At 42.3% G+C, this 23,964-nt stretch overlaps 2 protein-coding genes across 2 annotated transcripts in view; one reads left to right on the plus strand and one right to left on the minus strand.

Moving 5' to 3' along the window:
• LOC101052170 (ribonuclease inhibitor) overlaps window positions 1-14,952 on the minus strand; it is a 28,556-nt gene extending 13,604 nt beyond the window's left edge. The window contains exons 1-8 of the mRNA XM_074392091.1: window positions 14,947-14,952; window positions 13,200-13,287; window positions 4,957-5,127; window positions 2,552-2,731; window positions 1,747-1,917; window positions 1,468-1,638; window positions 956-1,126; window positions 668-838 (exon numbers count right to left, since the gene is read on the minus strand). Coding sequence (XP_074248192.1) covers window positions 668-838; window positions 956-1,126; window positions 1,468-1,638; window positions 1,747-1,832 — 599 coding nt within the window. The 5' untranslated portion in view covers window positions 1,833-1,917; window positions 2,552-2,731; window positions 4,957-5,127; window positions 13,200-13,287; window positions 14,947-14,952. The remainder of the gene's footprint in view (window positions 1-667; window positions 839-955; window positions 1,127-1,467; window positions 1,639-1,746; window positions 1,918-2,551; window positions 2,732-4,956; window positions 5,128-13,199; window positions 13,288-14,946) is intronic.
• TEX13B (testis expressed 13B) lies at window positions 7,668-8,930 on the plus strand. The gene is made up of 2 exons (XM_003935875.2): window positions 7,668-8,126; window positions 8,235-8,930. Exons 1-2 carry the CDS (start codon window positions 7,668-7,670, stop codon window positions 8,712-8,714), a joined length of 939 nt encoding a protein of 312 aa, XP_003935924.1. The 3' UTR covers window positions 8,715-8,930.
• Window positions 14,953-23,964: the final 9,012 nt, after the last annotated feature.

Below are 23,964 nucleotides of genomic sequence, written 5' to 3' on the forward strand. Positions count from 1 at the left end.
AGAGCACTGTTGTATTTTAATTAAGAATTACTTTGTGTATCACGCCAGCCTGCTGAGCTGACAGACAGATACTGACCAGAGAGGGCCAAGACCTCCACCCTCTGTAATTGTGCCATTATAGCTTCATCCCTTGAGTGTTGGAAGACTCTCAAAATGTATACATCAAATCCTCTAGCAGTTAGAATTGGAAACAGAAAGAGGGTAACATTTACAGAGTACCTCCTATGTGCCAAGGAGTTGTTCTAGGTACATTCATAATTGCAGTCTCAATTCAGTCACCATGTTAACCCCAGGTAGTCAGGTAATAGCACTGTCACAGTTTTATAGACCAGGATACTGACATTAAGTAAGCATGGTCATATAGCTAGTAAATGCTAGACCTAGGATTTAAGCCAAACCTAGCAAACCCTAAATCTTATGCTCTTTTTCTTACACCATGTTACTTCCTTTAGCAAGTTGATAACAGAGAAGACTGTCCTCTGCCTCTCCCTGCTCATGTCCAGAGAGGACAGGCCTATTGGTAATTTCACTTACTTTACTAGTAAGGTAAAGTAGGCTTAGCTTGCCCTCAGTTTTTCTTCTCTTTGCTCACTGCAATGGGCTATGACCAAACCCAATATGCCTGTCTTGACCCCTTCCCTCCCACTTCCTCACTGCAGTGACTTACTAGAATGTCTGAAGTTTACATATTGGATGAATCAGCGCATCACACAGCACCTGCACTCCAAAAGCCTTGAGGTCATTTCCACTTAAGTCTAGCAATGTTAGGTTCTCATTTCTGTTGAGGACAGAGGCAAGGGCTCCACAGCATGCGTCTGTGAGATGACATCCCGCTAACCTGTGAGTGATCGAAGATTCAAGAAAGTAATCGGTAGTATCCCAAGTTCCCAGTGTCCCTCCCTTTCATATACAGCCTGAAAAAGAGGCCCAGTAGACAGAGTCCCTGTGCACATACCACAAAGTCTGTAGTTTACAACAGGGGCGTTTCAGCCCTTCACACAGAACCTGCATTCCCTCGTGCCCTAAGGCATTGTCACTGAGGTCAAGGTCTCTCCGGTGTTCGTTGGTGTAGGGTACATTGCACAAATCCTGACAACATGCCCCGGTCAGGTGACAGGTCCACAACCTACCAGGAAGTAAGGTAGAGAAGGCTGGCATCATTGCATCTGCACTGGGTCACTTAAAGAATTGTTTGCCCAACAGAAAAAAAAAAAAAAAAAAAAAAAAAAAAAAAAAAAAAAAAAAAAAAAAAAACAGAAGAAATCAGTGTCATGCAACAATATTCCCTTCGGCCAAGGCCAGGGAGAAACTGTGGAGAAAGAATGATTCATTCCCCGTAATTTATTCAGTTCTTTCTTTACTGCTTCCTTGGAGATTTATTCACCACGCCAAAAAATACTCGTTTAATTTTGGGAGTTGCTGAAACATCGGGAAACTTTGCCCATGGCTATAGTCCATGATACTTACGCCAGATCTTTTAACTGACAGTCAGGCTGTTTTAATCCTTCACACAGCAATTTCAGTCCCATATCTTCAATTTTATTATTAATTAGAAGCAGCCTCGTCAGGCTCCGACTGGAGCTCAGGACTTGGGCAAAGGGTTTGCAACAAGCTACAGACAGGGAACATTCAGAAAGCCTAGAGGGATGAGGATAACAAGGTGGCTGTTATCTATGGCAGCAGTGTGCCCCACTGACCCTCAAATGCCAAGGCCCATGAGAAGGATAAGGACAAGCAGATACTTACCCAAGATTCTCAATTACACCCTTTGTGTGCTGCAGACCTTTGCAGAGATGCTGTACTCCTGTGTCCCCCAGGACATTGGCAAACATGAACAGTTCTTTTAATGTCTGACTCCCTTGCAAGAAAGAAGAGAGCTCCACGCAGCTAGCATCTGTGAGGTGACATGTGCTCAAGCTATCCAGCAAAGAAAAAAAGAAAACTCAGCCTCTGCCATCATTTTGGCTTCCTGGAAATGTTCTGTCCATCTGCCCAATTAGCTAAGTCCTCACCATCCTTTAAGTTCCAGCCCCTGCCCTACTTCCCTTTCAGAACCTCCTACTGAGATGTCTAGCTCACAGTGATCTCCTCCTCTCCCCTGGGCTCATCTAGCATTTCAAATGATTTTGTATTAGTTGACATGTATCTGTGACTTAAGGACAGCTTTGTCATTTGCAGAACTTCTGATAACTCTGCCCATATCTAGCCCAGTGTTCGGTACATAGTAAGTAACCTTTATATCGTTAACATTTAACTAATATCACTCCTGTAAACATACACAGCTGTGGTGTACTAGAAAGACCATGAGATTTGGAGACAGATTTTGGAGTCACATCCTGACTTATTAGTAGTGTGACTGTGGAACAGTCATTTTGCTCCCTGAACCCCAGTTTCTTCATCTGTACAATGAGGATTTTAAAAATCCACCTTATATGGTTACTATAAGGAGGAATTCAAGTGAGATAACTTTTGGCAAGCACCAAGCACATAGCAGGCACGCAACAAGTTCAATAGTCATTAGATGACACCAGATAAGTTCGAGGAAACTTACTCTAGTTTCTCCACTTTGCAGTTGGAATGTCTAAGACTCACACAAAGATACTTCACCCCTACGTCTCCCAAGGGATTTTCACTCAGGTCCAGTTCAGTGAGGTGTGGGTTGCAAATAAGAACAGAAGCAAGATACTTGCAAACAGTTTCTGAGCCTTCTGGGAGAAGGTTAGCACATAACCTGAAGGGAAGGATATACAAAGACAGAATTGACCACTTAGTGTACTACTCACTCCCTATTAACAACATTGCATGAACACAGAAAATCAAGACCCACCCAGTCTTGAGCATGTCACAGCCCCCTATCCCCATGGCAAGGACATGGTCAATAATTTCAAAACAATTAATTTCAAAATAATTACCAAAGGGTGTGGAGGAAATATTAAGATGATTTAATCTCATTTTAAATCCCTGTATGAATTTAACACTTTATTGCATATCTCCTTTCAGATCCCAGGGGATGAATCCTATAATCATAAATTTTATGGGCAAAAGGTCTTTCTTGCGGTTCACACCTACAATCCCAGAACTTCAGGAGGCTGAGGTGGGTGGGCTGCTTGAGCCCATGAGTTTGAAGCCATCCTGGGGAACATGGTAAAAACCCATCTCTACGAAAAATGCAAAACAAACAAACAAACAAAAACTAGTTAGGCTTTGTGGTACATGCCTAGAGTCCTGACTACTCAGGAAGCTGAGGGGGGAAGACAGATTGAGCCCAGAAGGCAGGGGTTGCAGTGAGCTAAGATCATGCCACTGCACTCCAGTGAGACCCCAGCACACACACAATACAAAGGTCCTTCTTTTCCTCTTATCTAAATATTAGTACTAATTTCCCATTCTTAGAGAGACCCAGCCCATAATATTCTTTCTTTGTCACAAAGAGTGGTTCTTACTGAGGTCCCTGTCTTCTTAATCTTTGTTTCTCCATATTAAGTAGTATGATTCCTTGTACTATTTTCCATCAACTTTTTTTCCTATCACATTCAAGAATTTCTAGATATACCCTACAGCCTTTAAATCTTTCCATTTTTTTTTCTTTTTTTTACTCACTCTGTCACTCAGGCTGGAGTGCAGTGGTGTGATCTCAGCTCACTGCAACCTCTACCTCCTGGGTTCAAGCGATTCTCCTGCCTCAGCCTCCTGAGTAGCTGAGACTACAGTAGCCACCACGCCCAGCGAATTTTTGTATTTTTAGTAAACACCGGCTTTCACCATGTTGGCCAGGATGGTCTCAATCTCTTGACCTCGTGATCCGCACGACTCGGCCTCCGAAAGTGTTGGGATTACAGGCGTGAGCTAACGTGCATGGCCAAATCTTTACATTTTTTCTAAAGACTATAAACTCAACTTTGAAGAGAGCTCATAAAGAGATGCACTTATATCTCCCCAATTTAGAAATTTTAAATAGAGTTACTTTGCATAAAATGAGTTTTCAATGTGGATTTCAGAACACTTGAATGCTAAACAGTTTTTGCTTTAACAAAATCCCACATATATATCGTGATAATTAATTTTATGTCAACTTGGCTAGGCCATGGTACCCAGATATTTTGTCGAGTATTATTCTAGATGTTTCTGTGAAAGTACTTTTTAGATGAGATTAACATTTTTAATCAGCCCGTTTTGAGTAGATTATCCTCCATAATATGATTTGGCTTCATCCAGTCAGTTGAAAGCCTTAATAGAAAAAGACTGACTTCCTCAGAAAAGGGAGTTCTACCACCAGACAACCTTCCGGCTCGAACCACAAAACTGGCCCTTTTCCAATTCTCTAGCCTGCTGGCCTATCCTTCAGATCTTGGACTTGCTAGTCTCCATAACTGCGTAAGCCAATTTTTAAAAGTAAATCTATTTCTGGCTCTCTCACTACCTGCCCTCCCACACACACATGCATGCATGCACGCGCGCGCGTGCACACACACACACACACACACACACACACAAAGTTCTGTTTCTCTGGAGAACACTGACTAACATAACACTTTTTTTTAATTAATGTGATTATCATGGACTTGAAGTCAGATACATCTGGGTTTTGAATTGGACCTCTGTCATATTTCTTTTAGCTTAATGACATCGGACCTCCTCCATTTCCTCATCTGCAAAAATACAAATAACAATCTGGACCTTTCACAGCTGTTGTGCAGATTAACAGAATCCGTGCATACTCAGCACAATGCTTAGTACACAGTAATTGCTAAGTGTGAGTTATTATTATTGTTACTGATAATGTTTCCACTTAAAATGAAAATTCTCTTCCTAAACTTATTACACAGAAATTTTAGGAGCTGCCACCTTTATTCCTCCTCTTCATGACTCCTTCAAATGTGTTTTGACCCTAAGACATCCGTCTTGAGTTGCATATTTTTCAAATATTCCTGCAGAATAAAAACTAACAGAACTTACTTGAGCTTCTGTAATTTGCAATTTGGATGTTTTAAGCCTTCACAGAACAACTTCAAAGCTGAAGCTTCCAGTTTTGTCTCACTGAATTCCAGCTCAGTGAGCCACTTACTGGTGCTAAGAACAGCTGCGAGAGCCCCACAAGAAGCAGAAGAGATAAGGCACCGGTACAACCTTTAGAGAACGGAAGAATGACCTCATTACCATATTCATGCTCTTCCCTGACAAAAATAGAAACTGACCCCCCAAAATAAGAGTATCAAATAACAAATTATCCTGCTACCAATCACCTCAATGTCTGTAATACAGAGTTGGGATGTTTTAATCCTTCACACAGAAGCTTCATTCCTGAATCTTCAAGAGTACTTTTTACAAATTCTAAATCTGTCAGATAACGGTTGGTTTCAAATACTGAGGAGAGGTCCCTACCACAAGACGCTGTGAAGTGACAGAAAATCAGTCTGTGTGGAGAAAAAAGACATTTCAGAAAAAAAATAAAGAAAATAGGGATATCATTAAAGGTATTTGTTGGCACCTTGCTGGTGTAATAAATTATTTCAATTCATTCAATAATTAATATATATTGGGTGCTTACTACTGTTCTAGATGCTGAAAACACAAAGATAATTAAGACATATACTACACCCTCAAGAAATGCCCAGTTGATGGAGAAAAACGAGAAAATCACAGATTACAATACAGTGTGAAAAATACTGCCAGTCATTTGCACAAGTTATTATGGGGACACAGAAAGGTTGCAGAATTCAGCCTAGCTTGAGGTAGGTTCTGGAGAATCAGGAAATACAAGAGGAAGAAATGTCTGAGCACTATCATGAAAGGGGAATAGAACTTGTATAGGAGGTGAATGAAGAGAATGGGAGTAAAAAAAGCAGGATGGGATGAGGGGCAATTCGTGCATGCACAGAGCGGCCTGTGCAAGGGCCAGGAGGGAAGAGAGAGATGCTTCGTTTGAAAAACTAAAAATGGCTTGCTATGGCCTATCTTAAAAGACTATATAATGAACTATTAACAGGTGTATCAGTCATGTTGAAAGAAGGGTGGAATTATAGAAGTACTTTCCAAGTACTTAAAAATTATTTAAAATGATCAGCCGTTACCGGAAGAAACTTTTTTTCAGTTTTGAAAAACATAATACATGTTTATTATAAACAATTTTACAATAGAGAAAAATATAAATAATTTTATTTATTTATTTTTGAGATGGTGTCTCACTATTGTTGCCCAGGCTGGAAGGCTATGGCGCGATCTCGGCTCACGGCAACTTCCGCCTCCTGGGTTCAAGCGATTCTTCTGCCTCAGCCTCCCAAGTAGCTGGGACTACAGGCACGCGCCACCATGCCCATCTAATTTTTGTATTTTTAGTAGAGACGGGGGTTTCTCCATGTTAACCAGGATGGTCTCCATCTCTCGACTTAGTGATCTGCCCGCCTCGGCCTCCCAAAGTGCTAGGATGACAGTGTGCTTTTGTTTCTGTTTTGGGTTTTTTTTGTTTTTTTGTTTTTTTTTTTTAGACAAGAGTCTTGCTGTATCGTCCAGGCTGGAGTGCAGTGGCGTAATCTCAGATCACTGCAACCTCCGTCGCCTGGGTTCATGTGATTCTCCTGTCTCACCCTCCCGAGTAGCTGGGACTACAGGCGCATGCCACCACACCCGGCGAATTTTTTGTATTTTTAGTAGAGACGGGGTTTCACCATGTTAGCCAGGATGGTCTTGATCTCCCGACCTCGTGATCTGCCCGCCTCAGTTTCCCCAAGTGCTGGGATTACAGGCGTGAGCCACTGCGCCTGGCTGAAGGTTTTAAGAGAAATATTCATATATTCCTCTGATGACAGGGTAGGACAGGAGGCTGACCAGATGTCAAATGCTGTAGTCGAGGGAAGGAAAGATGGGAGATGGATAATTCAAAACGTTTCAGTCGGGGACGAGTGGGAGAAGCGGGGATGGGAAGAAGGTGGAGAAAGAGGAGTTGGAGGACGAAGGCAGGGCCAGCATTTGTTAGGGTGTCTGTGGTGTCCTGAGTCAATAGGTGATAAGCTCTTCCCCTAGCTCCATCCTCTTCCGAGGGCAACTGGGGGGTTGGGGCCGTTTCCTGTTCGCGAATATTCCAGGTGGGGGGCGAAACTACCCCCCCATGGGACAAACCATTATGGTGGGGAGGGATGAGACTTCAACCTGTTCACAAATACTTCACTTTTTTTTAGTTCTAAGTCTCTCCGGACCACTCCTGTTTCTTTCATCCTTCAAGGGCTCCCAACCATGTGGTGGGTTTCCTTACATCCCAATGGAATGGTAGAGGCCTTCCTCACTCATTCCCTTTCACCCCTAGAGTCTCTGGAAATTGGAACAGTCCCAGAGTAAGTGCCTCGAAGGCTGGCCCTGAGGCTTTCTTTCTGCACAGACTTAGGAGGAGAGAGGCACCCTTCTTTCTTCGGGTGTGTTAGGCAGCTAGGTTGGCCTGTACTTCCTCTGGCTCCTGGCTGAAGAGGTGAGGCGTGGTGGGAGGTATCCTAGGGTAGGACAAGCCGGTCAGAGGGCCATTAGGAGGGTCTTGTGCAGGAGGCGGGGGCGGGGGGGTGGTGAGGGCAGGAATAAGGTGGGAGAAGACTGATGAGGGGAGGGGTAAGGGAGAGGGAAAGAACCTATTGGTTGCCCCATCCACACAGGTCTAGCGAAACTTAAGCCCCTAGACGACCATGGCCTTGAGACCTGAGGACCCCAGTAGTGGGTTCCGGCACGGCAACGTGGTGGCATTCATCAACGAGAAGATGGCCAGACACCCGAAAGGCCCCGAGTTCTATCTCGAGAATATATCCTTATCCTGGGAGGAGGTGGAAGACAAGCTCAGGGCCATCCTGGAGAACCGCGAGGTGCCCAGCGAGGTCAAAGAGGCCTGCACCTGGGGCAGCCTGGCCTTGGCGGTGCACTTCGCCCATAGGCAGGCAGAGTTACAAAACCGCAGGGTGCAGCGGCTGCAAAACTTAGTCAAACTGCACAGATCAGCTGCGCTGGTCTTGGCCTCAAACCTGACGAAACTCAAGGAAAAGCAGGAGATGGAATGCAATGAGGCGACCTTCCAGTTGCAGCTGACCCAGACCCGCCTTATGGAGGTGCAGAGAGAGCGGGACATGCTGAGATGGAAGCTCTTACGTGCTGTAAGATCCCCTGAATGGTCCTTGCCCAGTGCCCGTGCCCTGCCCCAACCCACCCAGACCCCTGCCCTGTCCCCAAAACGTGTCTCAGCTCTGTCCACTTCTCTGCAGGAGCTGGCATCTCCCCAGGGACAGGGACAGGCTATTGTGTTGCCGGGCCTGGCCACTGCTGGAGGGGCTTGGACAGAAGGAGCAGATGAACAGGAAAAAGAGGTGGCTACTGCTGGTGCTGCTAGAGGAGGAGGAGAGGAGAGGTATGCAGAGGCGGGGCCTGTCCTGGCAGAGGCCTTGCAGGGACTGGGAGGAGGCTGCAGGCAGCCTCTTGGAGCTGCGGAGCAGACAAATTACACCGTTGGGGCAGAAGGAGGAAGATCTCAGGTCAGTACAAACACCCATGTCTTATTTCTCTGGGCCTGCGTCCACAGCCTCACTGGAGCCTATTGCTGTCCAGCTCCCTGCCTCATTCACATACTCATACTCATACTCATGTCCTTTGTCTGCTTTCTCAGCCATACCCACTACACCCCCTCCACCAGCAATGGTCATAGTACGGGTTCCAACCCAGATGCCTTCCAACTGGGGGTTCTCTGATGCTAGCCTGTGGTCTGATGTGGAGGCCCAAGGAATAGACCCTCAAGAGCCCCCAAGAGACAGGAGAGACTCTGAACCCCATCAGCAGAGAAGACCTCCAGTGCATCTCAGGCCCGGGGACTGGGACTGCCCGTGGTGTAAAGCTGTGAATTTTTGACGGAGGGAAAATTGCTTCCTCTGTGGGAGGCTAATCTGGCTGCAAAAGCCTCAGTGAATTCAGATATGTAAATAGAACAGAAATATATCTCAATGGGAAATCAATCTTCAGGGGAGAGAGGGGAGAGGTGGGGGAGAGGGGAGAGGTGGGAGGGAGACTGAGTGAAGTGAGGGGGGAAGGGGATAAGTAGGAAGATTGGGCAATGCAGGGGAGGTGGGGCTGTGGGGGAAGGATGTAGATGATGGGCAGGTAGAGACATGCTTTATTGACTCCCTTTGTATTTCAGAGGATTAGTAGTCAACACTCCAGAACTACTGTAGTTTTTATTTGTGTGTGTCTCTCTAGCTCCCTATCTTAAGTGTCTGGTGGACCTGGGCAGTATGTAACACCACTTTCTCCCTCCATGCAGGCCTTAGACAATTGGAGCAGGAGTGGATATTTGACCAATCCTGAGCCAAATGAACTTTTTCACATTAGAAAATCTGAACAGACACCAAGTGGCTCATGCTTGTAATCCCAGCACTTTGAGAGGCTGAGGTGGGCGTATCACCTGAGGTCAGAAGTTGGAGACCAGCCTGGCCAGTATGGTGAAACCCTGTCTCTATTAAAAATACAAAAAAAAAAAAAATTAGCCGGGAGTAGTGGCACATACCTGTAGTCCCAGCTATTTGGAGGCTAAGGCAGGAGAATTGCTTGAACCAGGGAGGCAGAGGTTGCAGTGAGTGGAGATCATGCCAGTGCACTCCAGTCTGGGAGGCAGGGAGACTCCATCTCAAAAGAAAAAGAAAAAGAAAAAGAAAATGTGAACAGACAGGCAGATTTCACAGTCGTCAGAATGGTGTTGGGCAATGAAGCAGTGGGTCACTTGGAGTTGGGGCCAGGGTCAGAGCCATGGACACCAAGGCCACAGCTGAGGGTCGGCCCTGACTATGGGGGAACAGAATTGCATGCTTTACAGAGTCAAGTGTTTTTTAGAGGATGCCAGTATGAGGTTTCAGGGAGCAGACAGGCACAGAGGAGTTCATCCTGTGACTCCAGAGAGATGGAGAGTAGTGGCAGCCCAGCCACTTTTAACTCCCTGTAGTTGTGCTACATGAAAATCTACTTTACACAGATACCCTTTACTTTGAGTAAGTTTTTGTTCTGATAAACCAGATTATTTCCAAGTTAGAAGTTTGTACCAAAAGAGCAATTTTGAACAAAAGACCATTAAAGAAAATAGTGGGAATGACTGGAGAGTTGCATCAGGGTGTGGTGAGCAGTGGAGATTCCTGCATCTCAAAAGTTTCCATGAATTAATTGGATAGGAAGTTCATTCATGCTCTGAATGAGTTATATCACAAGAAACAATCAAAAGAGTCCTGGGATGAACCCCAGGTGCATCCTGACTCAAATCAACACAGCAGAGATTTGCCACCCCAAGAGAATTCCTTAGGCCCACCTAAAGAAAACACCAACACCATGTAGGTACAGACTGTTCTGACTGTCTGGCCCCATGGCAGGAGAATCCTTTCCAATCCCCAGTGAGTAGAACTTGGGACAGTCAGATCTGAAAAGGGAATTCCTGCCACTGCCAAGGAGGTGAGTCGGCAACTGATAGTGCTCAGAGGGTTTACTGGTCTAGACTATGAGCCAAAGCATGGTACCATCTTGAGAGATTCTCTCCCCCAAACCACCACCATGATAAATGTGGGAGGGAAATCTGGCTACAAAGCTCTCGGTGTAGAATAGAACAGAAACATATCCCAATGGGAAATCAACTTTCAGAGGGAAGATGTGAGGTGGAGGAGGACAGGAATGGGTAGGGTAAAGGGGTAGGTGACAGGTTAGTCGTCTTCTCTCCCTCTGATGACTGTGAGTTTTGTTGATGGGGGCTACATTTATGTTTTTGCCCACAGGTGGAAGGATGGGAAGGAGTTACATCTGGACCAGACTGGGACACAACTGGAGGAACCCTGGACATTGCCCAAGGCCTGTGGGTATATAGAGACTGAGAATCTGTCACGACCCTGGGACATCTCTGCAGCAGCTAAACATGATTTTTAGGTTGTCTCCTTTTGGGAATGGACAATCATCAGGATTGAGAACCAGATTCCTAGCCTGCAGTTTTCAGAAATGTCTTTGTGCTTGTTTATATCTCTCTAAAACAGAGTTTTCCAATCTCGGTGCTCTTGACATTTGGAACTGGATAATTCTTTTTTGCAGGGGGGTGTCCAGTGCACTGTAAGATATTTAGCAGAATTCCTAGACTCTATCTACTAGTTGCCAAAAGCACCCATCCCTCAGCCCCAGTTGTGACAACCCAAAATGTCTCAAGATACTGCCACATGTCCACTAGAGGGCAAAATTGTTCCTGGTTGGAAAATGAGGTACTTAGGAGCAGTCAAAACGGGAAGAATTAGGAGAAAAAGGTCAATGAGGCTGAGGGGCCCTCTCAGGAGCTGAAAAGTATCCACTAGGTCTGGCATTTACTTTGAATCTTCCAGCAGATCTAGGAGGGTGGCAGGGGAAGAAGCCAAACTGCAGAAGTGAGGAGTAAGGATTATGTGGAATCAGTGAGGGAGGCTCTTCCTCAAGGACTCTTGGCTATGAAGGGAAGGGTTGAAGTGGGATACTCAGTTGAGGGAGGGTTTTTTTTTCTTTTTTTGAAACAGAGTCTTGCTCTGTCACCCAGGCTGGAGTGCAGTGGTGCAATCTCAGCTCACTGCGACCTCCACCTCCCGCGTTCAAGCGATTCTCCTGCCTCAGCCTCCCAAGTAGCTACCAAGCCCAGGTAATTTTTGTACTTTTAGTAGATACCATGTTAGCCAGGCTGGTCTCGAACTCCTGACCTCAGACAATTCACCCACCTCAGCCTTCCAAAATGCTGAGATTACAGGTGTGAGCTACTGTACCCAGCTGGTTCTTTTGAATACGGGAGAAATGTGAGCCATGGAGGAGATAGTTGAAGAAACCTTGAAAATGCAAACAGCATGTGAAAGAATGTGGTAGATTCTGCATATTGTATTGGAGGCATGGCCTCTGTATTGTGAAATGAAAAAAAAAAATATGACAAGATCACTTTCGTTTTTGTAAAACAAAACTCCCCAAAGTTATGTGTGTAGATGAATATTATACATTTATGGATTTATATTTCTCTTATGTTAGAGTTTTATGTTTATGTAAGCATAGAAAATGGTTTAGATAAGCTGGGCGTTGTGGCTCAAGCCTGTAATCCCAGCACTTTGGGAGGCCAAGGCGGGTGGATCACGAGGTCAAGAGATCGAGACCATCCTGGTCAACAAGGTGAAACCCCGTCTCTACTAAAAATACAAAAAATTAGCTGGGCATGGTGGCGCGTGCCTGTAGTCTCAGCTACTCAGGAGGCTAAGGTAGGAGAATTTCCTGAACCCAGGAGGTGGAGGTTGCGGTGAGCTGAGATCGTGCCTTTGCACTCCAGCCTGGGTAACAAGAGCGAAACTCCGTCTCAAAAAAAAAAAAAAAAAAAGAAAGAAAAAAGAAAATGGTTTAGATATACACTTAGCAAACAAGGTATTACCTAGGGAGGGTGGGCTCAGGGTCAGGAGATAGGAGACAGCAGGTTATGGGGATATAGGGTGGGATGGGGTATGGGGCAGTTGGGTGGAGGCCTTTTATTTCTGTATATACTTCTGTGTTATGAAAGTAAAATAAATGTTCACAAAAACAGTGAAGTGAATTTACTGGCTTGGGTGGCTGGGAAGGGCTGCCTTTTCCTCTGAAACAGGAGGAAAGAAGAAGAGCAGACATTGATCTATATGGCAAAGGGCTGGGAAAACAAGGGAGCACCTGCTTGTGTGTTTGTGTTGTGGACGAAGTGCTTGGAAGTGAGGATGGAAGGGCAGGGCAGGGGCGGGGTCCTTTGGGTGCGTTGGGGAATAACTAGGCGGTGAAAGTGGGGAATGCAGGGAGAGAAAAGGATCATCAAGCTGCATGGAGTAGGACAGGACCCAACTGAACTAAAACTAAGGGAGAGAGCAGGGGGAGTCTTGGAGGAAAAGAAAGTGGGGTGGCAGACCCAAGCAGGGCAGCAGACCCAAATCTCTCTCTCAGGTGTTACAACCTTCCACTTACTCAATACAGCAAAACATACAAAAGGGGAAAAGGCAAGAAGGGTGGGCAGAGATCATGCCTGACTCCTTCCTGCCCCTTCTAAACCTGTAGCCTATCTCTTCATTTGTTACTCCACTGTGGAGAAGCTGAAAACTAGCTACATTTTATTTTTAGTTCCAGTCAACTGGGAGTGCAATTTCTAGCAACCTAATCTTTAACTGCAAATACCCAAGAGTGTAAAACAAAGTTCAACTTACCTCAGGTCTTTGATTTTACAGTATGGATTACACAGTGCTTGGCAGAGGAAGTGTAGCTGAGACTGGTAAACTGCACAGTTGAAAGGACCTAAAAGAAATGAGGGGGAAAAAGTAATTTAAAACAAAACTTTAAGTAAAAGGCTTATCTGGCTTTTGTTATCTTGCTGGTAGTACTAATTTACCCCTTCGTAAAATCTTAAGAGCCATTATCCCATTTTGCAGATACGGAAATTAAGGCACAAAAAGTAATCTGCTCAAGGTCACATAGGTAGGTACAGAACTGAGGTCACTACTCAGGTCTGACTCCAAAACCATGTTACTATGTACCAGGCACTGGGGTAAGTACTTCATTTTCACAAATTATCTTATCTGGCCTTTAACCCAATAACGAGCATTATAACCATCATTTTGTCCATTATCTGAGACATCAAGTGACCTGCCCAAGCTAACTTTACAATATAACTGGTTCTTGGTTGTCGGTACTAATAGAAGAATTAATGACAATAATTAAAAACCAAGAAAGTTTTTAATAGTAAACTCTTACATAGCCGATGTGCTTGGGGGAAGAGGATGTTGGGCTAAATTTTTGGTAAGACTTTAAGCCCTCTAATAAAGGCAATAAGGGTTATGGGGGAGGACTCCATCTAAGGTTGACTTTCTGGAAACCCAAAATGAACCAGGAGACCCTTTGCTTCCATCACTGTTTCAACTTTTTCAAATGTATCAGTCCTTTTCCTTTTTTACTTTATAATATACAGCCGAATTAAAGCTGTTATTAATTGGTCAAGACCTTGTAAGCCAAGGTCTTTCATAATTCTGAGTCCATTTAACTTCTCATTCCTTCCCCCTCTAGTTCCAAATACAAATCCTTGTTAATGCCTCTCTCCCTCTCATTTCCCTCAAACACATATACCCCATGCACATTTCCACCTTTATGTTATTGCCCACTCAAGAAATACAACTATAAGTGACACAACTTGAGTTACCTCATTCCTCAAGTGAAGCTTTCTGCTGACCCCTCTCCTTCCAGCCCCCTGCTCCTCAGCTGGCCTGAAAACTAAGGGAGAGGCATTATCCATCTTAACCCAAATATTGAGAACAGACTTACAGCATTTTCTAGATAGCACAAGTATAAGTCTTCTCTGCTTCTTTAGCCAGTAAGCTGGTAGGACTGTATTTTATAGTATACCGAGTCCATATTATAAAAGTAATTTACCTAAGCCTCTTTCAACTTCAGTAAAGCTGTAAGCTTTGGTGGAAATGACTAGGATTTATAGCAAGATAATATAGGAGTGTACCTCTGCCCCTTACTAACCTGAAGTTCCCTGAGGCCTCAGTGATGAAGTATATGTAGAAAAGAGTGACAACCAATTGAATGTTAGATTTATGCCTTTTTCCAGAATGGTCATTGCACCAAAATAGCAGTCCTCAATGATCAACTTAATGACCTTACATGTTCATAACACTTTAGAGTTATAAAGCACATCCACACAGTGGCAATGAACACTAATACACACACACACACACACACACACACACACACACAGAGTGACTAGTACAGTGCCTGGCACATAATATTCAATAAATCCTTATTATACTGATTGATATAAAATACAGATAACTGAGATGATTACTTTTATTTATTAATGATGCTAGAAATGACCATGTGCCTGAATACATGAAATAAACAAGTAGGCCCATTGTCTGGGAAGCCCAAAAACTGGAGGAAAGATATGGATATACTTACTTATTAAGTGTCAAGGCTGGTGGCATGAATGCTGAGGCTCGCTCTTCCTCTTCAAATCCAAGTAGGTGCTGACACTTCAGAGACACTGACCGGTGATTGTGACTGCTTTTTATACAGAAGGACATAGCCAGAATGTCCATTTTTGTATAGGTAGGTTGAAGTAGTATAAGTGACTGCAAATCATCAATTACCCTTTTTGCATATTATTCTTCCTGAATCTCATACAAACAGTGAAACAGGTCCATCGGCTCAATTTGCCACCTAGAATATTTATCCTTTATTTCTCCCTCAGTCCACTTCAGTAACTCCTCTCGAAGTCCTGGGGAAACTTTTCTTCCAAAAGTAGTTTCCACCGTCTTTCCTTTTCCTTTATGTAAGAGGCCAAAGAAGAATTGTATCATTAATGATGAAAACCTTTTCCAAATTGTTGGAATATTTCTTGCCACATTTTCCCCACTTGATAAGAACACATCCAGCTATTGTCATTCTTCAGGGCATAGAAAACAGCAGTCAAGAACTCTTGGAAACTGAAGTGAAGGAAAGTGTAGACATTGACAGTTCCTGCAGCCTTTTTCAAAATGCGACTGAGAAAAGTGCAGTTGGTGTCACACACTCCTATTTCATGTCTTCTGAGGTCACTGACTGCAAACAAAACCTGACGGTTTTGCAGACCCTCCACAGCCAAAGAGCAAAGACCCCACAGGCAACTTTGTCCTTCCCATGCTGAGATGTCTGTAAGGGTTTTGAGGCACTTGGAAAAGTAGAATAAATACACATCAGTCATGGTCTGAAGTGACCTCAAGAGAGTTCCATCACCATCTCCCTTTGGCTGCAGGACTTTGCATATCATCCAGGAGACGATGGGAAGAGAAGACATAATGTCAAGGTCTTCATTCTCTCGAAGACCATAAAAGACTTTCATTGCTGTATTAGCACCTGAAAACTGGCTCAGTAAATATGCTCTCTTTTCAGTATCTGTAAACCATAAGATCTCTACCTGGATAGGCTGTTTTAACAGAGAGTGGAGCTTCTTCATTGCTGTAGGCCAGGCAGTTATCAAGAGAGAGGATTCGGGGAACAGTTTTTTCCTCACAGAACTATACCAGAGTCTCTACTGGCTTCCTCTCCTGGGGGTGAACACTAAGATCCTCTTCTTGGTCACGAACAGGGTCCTGCAGCTCAGGAAATCCATCAAGAATGAACAGAATCTTCTCTGGATATATGAGAAAAATGTCCAAGATTGGTCTGTTTATATCTTGAAAAGTGTTAGTGATAAGGTCAGCAGCACTAAGGTTGGCAATAGGGCTGATTTCTCTGCAGTTGATGTAGATGAGATAGTCAAACCTGCCTGGAGTCACCACTCCTGCTGCCCAATCAAACATGAACTTGTGCACCACAGCTGTTTTCCCTGTCCCAGCACATCCCTGAAGCACCACAGTTCGAGATGAGCTGGAGCCCTCTTCATTAGAATCAAATATATGTTCCATGTCAATAAAACGATCTTGTTGAGGAATTCCATATGGTGCCTCTTCTGATATACCATGGTCTTTTACAAGAAGCAGACGTGACTCTATATGCTTGCCATGGTGGTAACATTTATCAGCTCCTATCTTTAGGTATTTTTCTTTTAGATGTTTTCTGAATATGTCCGGGTAATCTAATGTGGTAACGGCAAGAGTTAGTAATTACAGAATCCTAGACAACAATTCTAACTAGTACCTCCACCCACCATCTTCAGTTAGATGTCTCAAAGGATCCTCAACTTTACACGCCTAAATCCAAGTTCTTGATTTCTATACTTCTCTGTCCCCCCAAAAACCCTCCTTAGGCATCTCATCTAGGTTAAATGGTGTTAGCCAGTTGCTCAGAAAAATGCTATGAGTATTTTTTCCTTCAATCCTCTACATCCAATCAATTAGCAAGGCCTAGCATTTATACTTTCAAAATAAGCCTCAAATTCATTTATTTACCACTGTATAAATACCACCCAAGTCCAGGGCACTGTCAACTCTTTCGAAGACTGCTGAAATAGCATCCTACAAATCTATTCTTGCCCATCCAATGGTTCCTTCCTATGCAGCAGCCAAAAAAATCTTCTACAGATACCAATTAGATCATCTCACTTCCCTGCCCAAAATCCTTCAAGAGCTTTTCATTATTCTTGGTATAAAATCCTAAATCCTCATCCTACAAGATGTTCTCATGATCTGGGCCCTCTCTACCTTCCCTCCCCAGCCTCATTTTTTATCATTCTCCTTTTCACTCTCTACATTAAAGCCACACTGGCCACTTTTCAGTTCTCAAAAATGCCATGTTCTCTCCTACTTCAGGGACTTTGCACTAGCTAATCTTTCTACCTAGACTATTCTTCCTCCTGCTCTTCCCATGAAAAGCTCCTTTTCATCCTTCTGATCTCAAATAATACTTCCTAGAGGAGGATTTGTTTGACCACCCAATTTGTTTTTAGATGGGGTCTTGCTCTGTTGCCCAGGCTGGAGTGCAATGGTGTCATCTTGGCTCACTGCAACCTTCACCTCCCAGTTCAAGCAACTCTCCTGCCTCGGCTTCCCGAATAGCTGGGATTACAGGCACCCACCACCACACCTGGCTAATTTTTGCATTTTTAGCAGACACGAGGTTTCACCGTGCTGATCAGGCTGGTCTTGAACTCCTGACCTCAGGCAATCTGCCTGCCTCAGCCTCCCAAAGTGCTAGGATTACAGGCATGAGCCAGCACGCCTGGCCATGACCACCCAATTTAAAGGAGATCCTCTCTATTATTTCCCTTCCCGGCACCATATTTTTCCCTTTATAGCACTTACCACAATTTATAACTGTCATGTTCATTTACTTTTTCATTGTTTTTTCTACTATACAATAATCTACATAAAGACAGGGACCTTATCTGTCTATCTCCCTTACAATAAGTACCCTGAGTACCTAGTACTGTGCCCAGCACATAGCAGACACTTAATAAATATTTATTTAATATGGCTATAAATGCTTTGTATTACAAACAAGTTATTTATTATTGCCTATTCTGTGACAGATTCTGTTAGAACCTTTACGAACATTTCTGATTTAATTATCCCAATAATTGCATGAAGCAGGTATTATCCACATTTGATAGTTGAGGAAATTGAAACTTATAACCAGGGCCACCTTCAAGAGTGCAGTCTGTGCAGCCACACAGATCTCCATGCTCAGAAGGATGTATACTTGGTTTAGCGCTCTGCTGTTGCTGTCTTGAAAACCTTAATATTTGACCAAGAGGTTTTGCATTTTTCGTTTTGGACTGTATCCCACAAATTATGTAGTCAATGCTGCTTTACATGGCTTTAGGTAATTTGTCCAATGCTAGTAAGTGACATCAAGTACAAACTTCTGTTAAGTGACTGTCTATGCTAGCATTTCCCAAATCAGTGTTCCCTGGAAAACTGTCTGTAAGATATTAATAGAAGAGCTGTGAAAAAAAGGTGTCCTGTGGTCAAATAAGTTGAGGGGAGTGCACCCTCTAGTCTCTTAGAGTTTCTCAATGCTTATTAGCATATGAAAGGCTCTTGTACTAGCAAATGAAACATTCTTTAACTCTCCTACAGTTGGAAAAGGGTGTTTAACTTTATTTTAACACAATGTTTTCTGGTTTTAAATGACTACAGAACCCTTATCTAACAGCATAGTTATTAATTATTGCAAAACTGTTCCTAGAACTCAGTTCTGGGAATGCTAATCTAGATAAGGGTTAGCAAACATTTTCTGTAAAATTTCTTAAACACTTTAGGCTTTTTGGTCTCTGTTGCAATTACTAAACTCTGCCATCTTACTGTGAAAGTAGCCATAGATAATATGTAAACAAACAGCTGTATTCCAATAAAGCTTTATTAATAAAAATAGGCAACTGGTTGGGTTTGACTCACTAGCTATAGTTTGCTGGCCCTGATCCAGTTAATTCCAGAAGACGACTGGTCTTTTCTTGGAATGAAAGTTTCTACATCTAGTTCTTGACTCCCACCACCAGTGATTCTCCCAGTATTTGAACAGCTATTTGAATATATTCTATATGCTATAGAAGCCCTATTTGTCGTGAAAGTTGATGGCTTCATAGATGCCAAAAGGAGCAATGACTATGGCCCCAGTGAATTAGAGGGAAAAATTAGAGAGGAGTGTTGGGGGGGTGGGCATGTGGCAGGGATGGGTAGCTGGGTTCTTGGAAGACACTATTCTCAAAACAGAAAAAGAGAGTAAAATAGAAAAGGCATCTACCTGCAAGCTCTTTACATGAAAATGAAGCCGGGAACTTGAAGCAACTGTGGGAGAAAGCGTTAGGAATAGCACAAATACATCTTTATACCAAAACCTGAAATATACAGAAATTTTGCCACACTGCAACAGCCATTCATGCTATTCCCCAAACAGAAATACAACAAAGAAAGTAAATCATCTCACATCTTTTCTAACTTAACCACAAAGTTGTTTTATAGCTAATATGCAACATAAAATGAAACATAAGAATTTCCCGGCTGGGCACAGTGACTCACACCTATAATCCCAGTGCTTTGGGAGTCTAAGGTGGGAGGATCACTTGAGCCCAGGAGTTTGAGACCAGCCTTGACAACACAGGGAGACCCTGTCTCTACAAAAAAATTTAAAAATTAGCCAGGTGTAGTGGTGTGCACTTGTGTTCCCAGCCACTTGGGAGGCTGAGGCAAGAGGATCACTTGAGCCTGGGAAGTCAAGGCTGTAGTGAGCTGTGATTGCATCACTGCACTCCAGCCTGACTGACAAAGTGATACCCTATAGCTTAAAAAAAAAAAAAAAAAAAAGAATTTCCCTTACACATACATTTATGTGTGGATATTTTAATTTAAATCATCAATAAAGAAAATGTTAGGTGTGAACTTAAAGATACATACATTATTTGAAGTCACTGTTATCTGCTATTTTGCTTTCCACTGAATATTACTCTCTTGCTTCTGTTGAAGCTTCCATTGAGCCTAACTTGTTAATGAGAAACAATAGGGCATTGCTGAGTATTCGTTTGATAGATATATAAGATATAGATGATGACTTATATTCAAATACATATACACACAATCCAGATACTTTACATATAGATATATAAATAAGAATATACAAGCACACACACAACTCCACATTCCTATAATTTTTTACTACTTGCCCACTTTTAAAAGCAAGAGTGAGACAGAGTTGGGAAGAAGCTGTGACTAGATGGGTGCTAACAGGTGAATGGGAGGAAGCAGGGTCTGGATGGGCAGACTTTAGATTGTCACAGAAACAAACAGGCAAGTAAGTGGTCTGTTGAGTATAACTGGTTTCTATTCCCCACAACTAAACATTCCTTAGATTTCAGGAATCAGCCACAAGAGGAAGGACACCAGCAATCTTCACTCTTAGTTCTTTTGTGCTGTGTCCTGTGAAAAGCTATGGTTACATTACAAAAAGAGACTTGGAGTCTTTTATAATTGTAAATGTTTTGGGGGTTATGGAAAACAACAGAAACCACAGTTGCCTCTTCTCTGTCTTTCTTTATCCTTATTTTAGCCAACACAAAAATTGTGGAGACAGTTTCAAGAGATTAATGGGTAAATACTGTATCCATGTAATTCACATCTAACAAAAATTTAAAGTTTCAGAAGAATCTCAAAGAGCATGAGCAAAAGAAACAGGAGAAAGAGAATGAATAGGCTTACCTAGTATATACCCTCTCTTACTTCATTCAGTTACTCACCATTCTCTCCAGACAATAAATACCAGGTACAAGCAAGTCCCATATGTTTTCTTTTCTTCTGATTGTTCATCCCGGTAAATCAAGAAGACTGTAATCCAAAACAGCAACGATGACTATAAGGCCTAGTGGATGCTTAGCATTAAAAAGTAACTCAAGAAAGAGTCTTCATTCAAGGTATTAGAGTGGGGGAAGAAAGAAGGTCCAATAACCAAGCAGACAGCTGGGGTAGGACGCAGGGGAATCATGTGAAGACAGACCAAAACTAACAGTCTTCAACTTGAAGAGAAAAAAAGCTGAAAGAGGACAGAATGTGTATAAAGTTTAGAAGGCTACAAATATGGAGAATGTCAAATTGGGCTCTGAATTGAGTTACTAAGAGAAGCATCGGAATTAGGTAGCATACCTCTAATGTCTGGGATTAAGAGAAGTAAGAATGACGATGTTCTTCTACAACATATTTTTGGTGCCATCAATAAAGGGAGAATTTTAAGACTACAGATTGGAATACTGTGATATAAGAGAAATAGTCTAGAGAATCAGAAGACCCGGGTCCTATCTCCATTTCTATCTATCCATGGACCTCAAGCAAGATTCTTCTTCCTGGAGAAGGGTCTGTTTTACTATTTTTAAAATGGTTCAAGGACTGTTAGACCAGGTTTCTTTACAGGTTTAACACTGTAAGATCAGTAGTTCTCATTCCTAGCTACATATCAGACTCTTGAAATATTACTTATCACCTTCTAATATACTTGATAATTTCTTTATGTATTATGCTTATTGTTCATTAGTCCTTCCCACCTAAATTGAATCACTGGCCCCTTTCTCAACCTTTGTCATGAACTTTGCAAATCCACACACAAAAAACCTAGAGCTTATTTTCTCACCTCCTGTCTTTGAGCTCAATCATGAGATTTTGGTTAACACGGTGAACCCAGAATTGGACATGTCACCCCTTATGATTCATGAAAAAAGCCACAGAGAAACAAGACCCAGCTAGTTCACTGGTCTAAGGAGGATCAGAAATACATGAAGCAGAGCCACCATAGCTTACCCACAGTACTGCAGCAAGAAAAGTACAGTGACCTCAGCCTGAATAAAGTTACCCAACAGAGCTCTCTTTAATCGGCGGAGTCCCAGCTAGCCTCCAGATCTATGAAGATAAATGCTTAGTAAGTGATTAATTTTTCATGCCATGGAAATTTTGTGGTTGTTGTTACACATGACTGTGGCAATAGTTAACTGATACATCCTGCTAGAATGTAAATGCCTAGAAAGTGTTTGGCATAGAACAGACATTCAATAAATATTTACTGAATAAACTGAATGAGTGAATAGAAGCTTTTTAAAAAACCCAATGACTTGCCCACATTACTGTTAAATTAAATCAGAATCTTTAATGATGAGGCTCAGCATAATTTTTTTAAAGCTTCCCAGGTGATTCCAGTACAAAGCCAGGGAGGAGAGCCACTGTTCTAAGATGTGGTTATTTTTGTTAGAGAAAAGTGTGTGTTTGTGAAACACACAGGCCTTAGAATCAACAAACGTATTCAAGTACTGACTCTACCACTTACTGTGTGACAACCATGAAATTAACACCCCAAATCTTAGTTTCATCAGTTAAATAGGGATAATGATAGTACTTTCCATGTAAGGTTATCATTAAGATTAAATGAGATAATGTAAAGTATTCAGTACATTGCATGGTACACAGTAGGGGCTCAAGAATACTAAACCATAGCCAGTGTTTACATTGCTGCATCATTTTATATGGAGTAGAATTTTTTTTAAATTCTGATAGACCTTACTTAAGTCCCATTTCCACACTTTCTGGCAACATAACCTTGAGTAAATTACTTAAACTCTCTGAGATTTCAGTAACCAAACTGTAAAATATGGTTAATAATACCTACCTCATTAATTTGTTGTGAGAATTAAATAAGATGACACTCATAAAACACTAAACACAGGCCCAGGTGCAATATAAATGATAAATGTTACAGAAAATATAAGATGGCATTTATTGTAACTTTGACAGAAAGATACTACATTCCTTTAAAATCTCCACATAACTAGCTCATTCTTAAGAAACAGAATGTTCTCAGCACAGTGTTATAGTCCCATACCCTACACTCTTCCCAAACTCTAGGAATATTTTTTGCTGCCCTGCCCAAAATAGGAACAATCCTCTAGCTACAATTACTGTGTAATAAGTGCTCCTGCCCTTGGGCAACAGGGCTGGGAGGCTGCATGGCCTCTCATTCTCTTTCTAGGCAATCTACACCTTACCAATTATTTCAGTTATCTTTATGATTCCTAATTGTTTATCCCAGTCTAGCCTTCTCCTCTGAGATCCAGACTTACACATTTAAAGGTTTACTCAACATCTCCACTTAAATGTTGACGCCTTGCTTTTTGCCTCCTTTGGTAACTCTTGCTTGGTTTGTCCAGCATTCTTTCACTGACCTTTGTTCTGATGAAAGATCTCATCCCTCTTAGTGGAATAATCAGATTCCACATCCTTGAATTTTTAAACTTGACTTAGCCTATAGAAACTGAGGTTCTGTTAACCTAAATGTCTCAAGCTCAGTGGTTCCTGACCTTCCTGAGGCCTTGTTTTTCAGCATGTCAATTTAGATTTGAGTAATTCCAATATCCTTCTAAATATTCTCTTTTGCTTAAGTTACACAAAATCAATTGCTGTGGTCTGCAACTAAAGAATTCTGATATAAAAATTATACCACAGAGCCAGTTATAGTCAACAGACCTTTGGGGGAAGGTCACTAAAGGCTGTGAGATGGCCCTAATTCCAGAATGGGAAAATAGTATCCATTATTATAGGATCTCCACTGATACATATCAGATCTTTATACAAAGTACTAAAAGATACCCTCTTCAAGAAGAAAAATCATACTAAGATGTGGCCTCTAAGTAGCTGAACTACAAAATGGTGAAATAGTGCTCTTTCCTTTTGTATGGGGCAGGACCAAACCAGGATATACAAGTTAGAGAGCAGAGTATGGGCTAACGGCAGTCCCCATTCACACTCTTGGTCCTGTGCCTTTTAAGTCAACAAATGGAAAAAGTTTACATGGTGATTCTACATAGTATGCACGCTGCCAAAAATAGTGGAAAGAAATGCAACAAATCTTTTCCACCTTTATTAAGATATAACTGAAAAATAAAAATTGTGTATATTTAAGATGCACAGTGTGATGATTTGATATACATATATGCACATTGTGAAATGATTACCACAATCAAGCTAATTA

The sequence above is a fragment of the Saimiri boliviensis genome, chromosome X (genome assembly GCF_048565385.1).
Source record: "Saimiri boliviensis isolate mSaiBol1 chromosome X, mSaiBol1.pri, whole genome shotgun sequence".
Lineage (NCBI taxonomy): Eukaryota > Metazoa > Chordata > Mammalia > Primates > Cebidae > Saimiri > Saimiri boliviensis.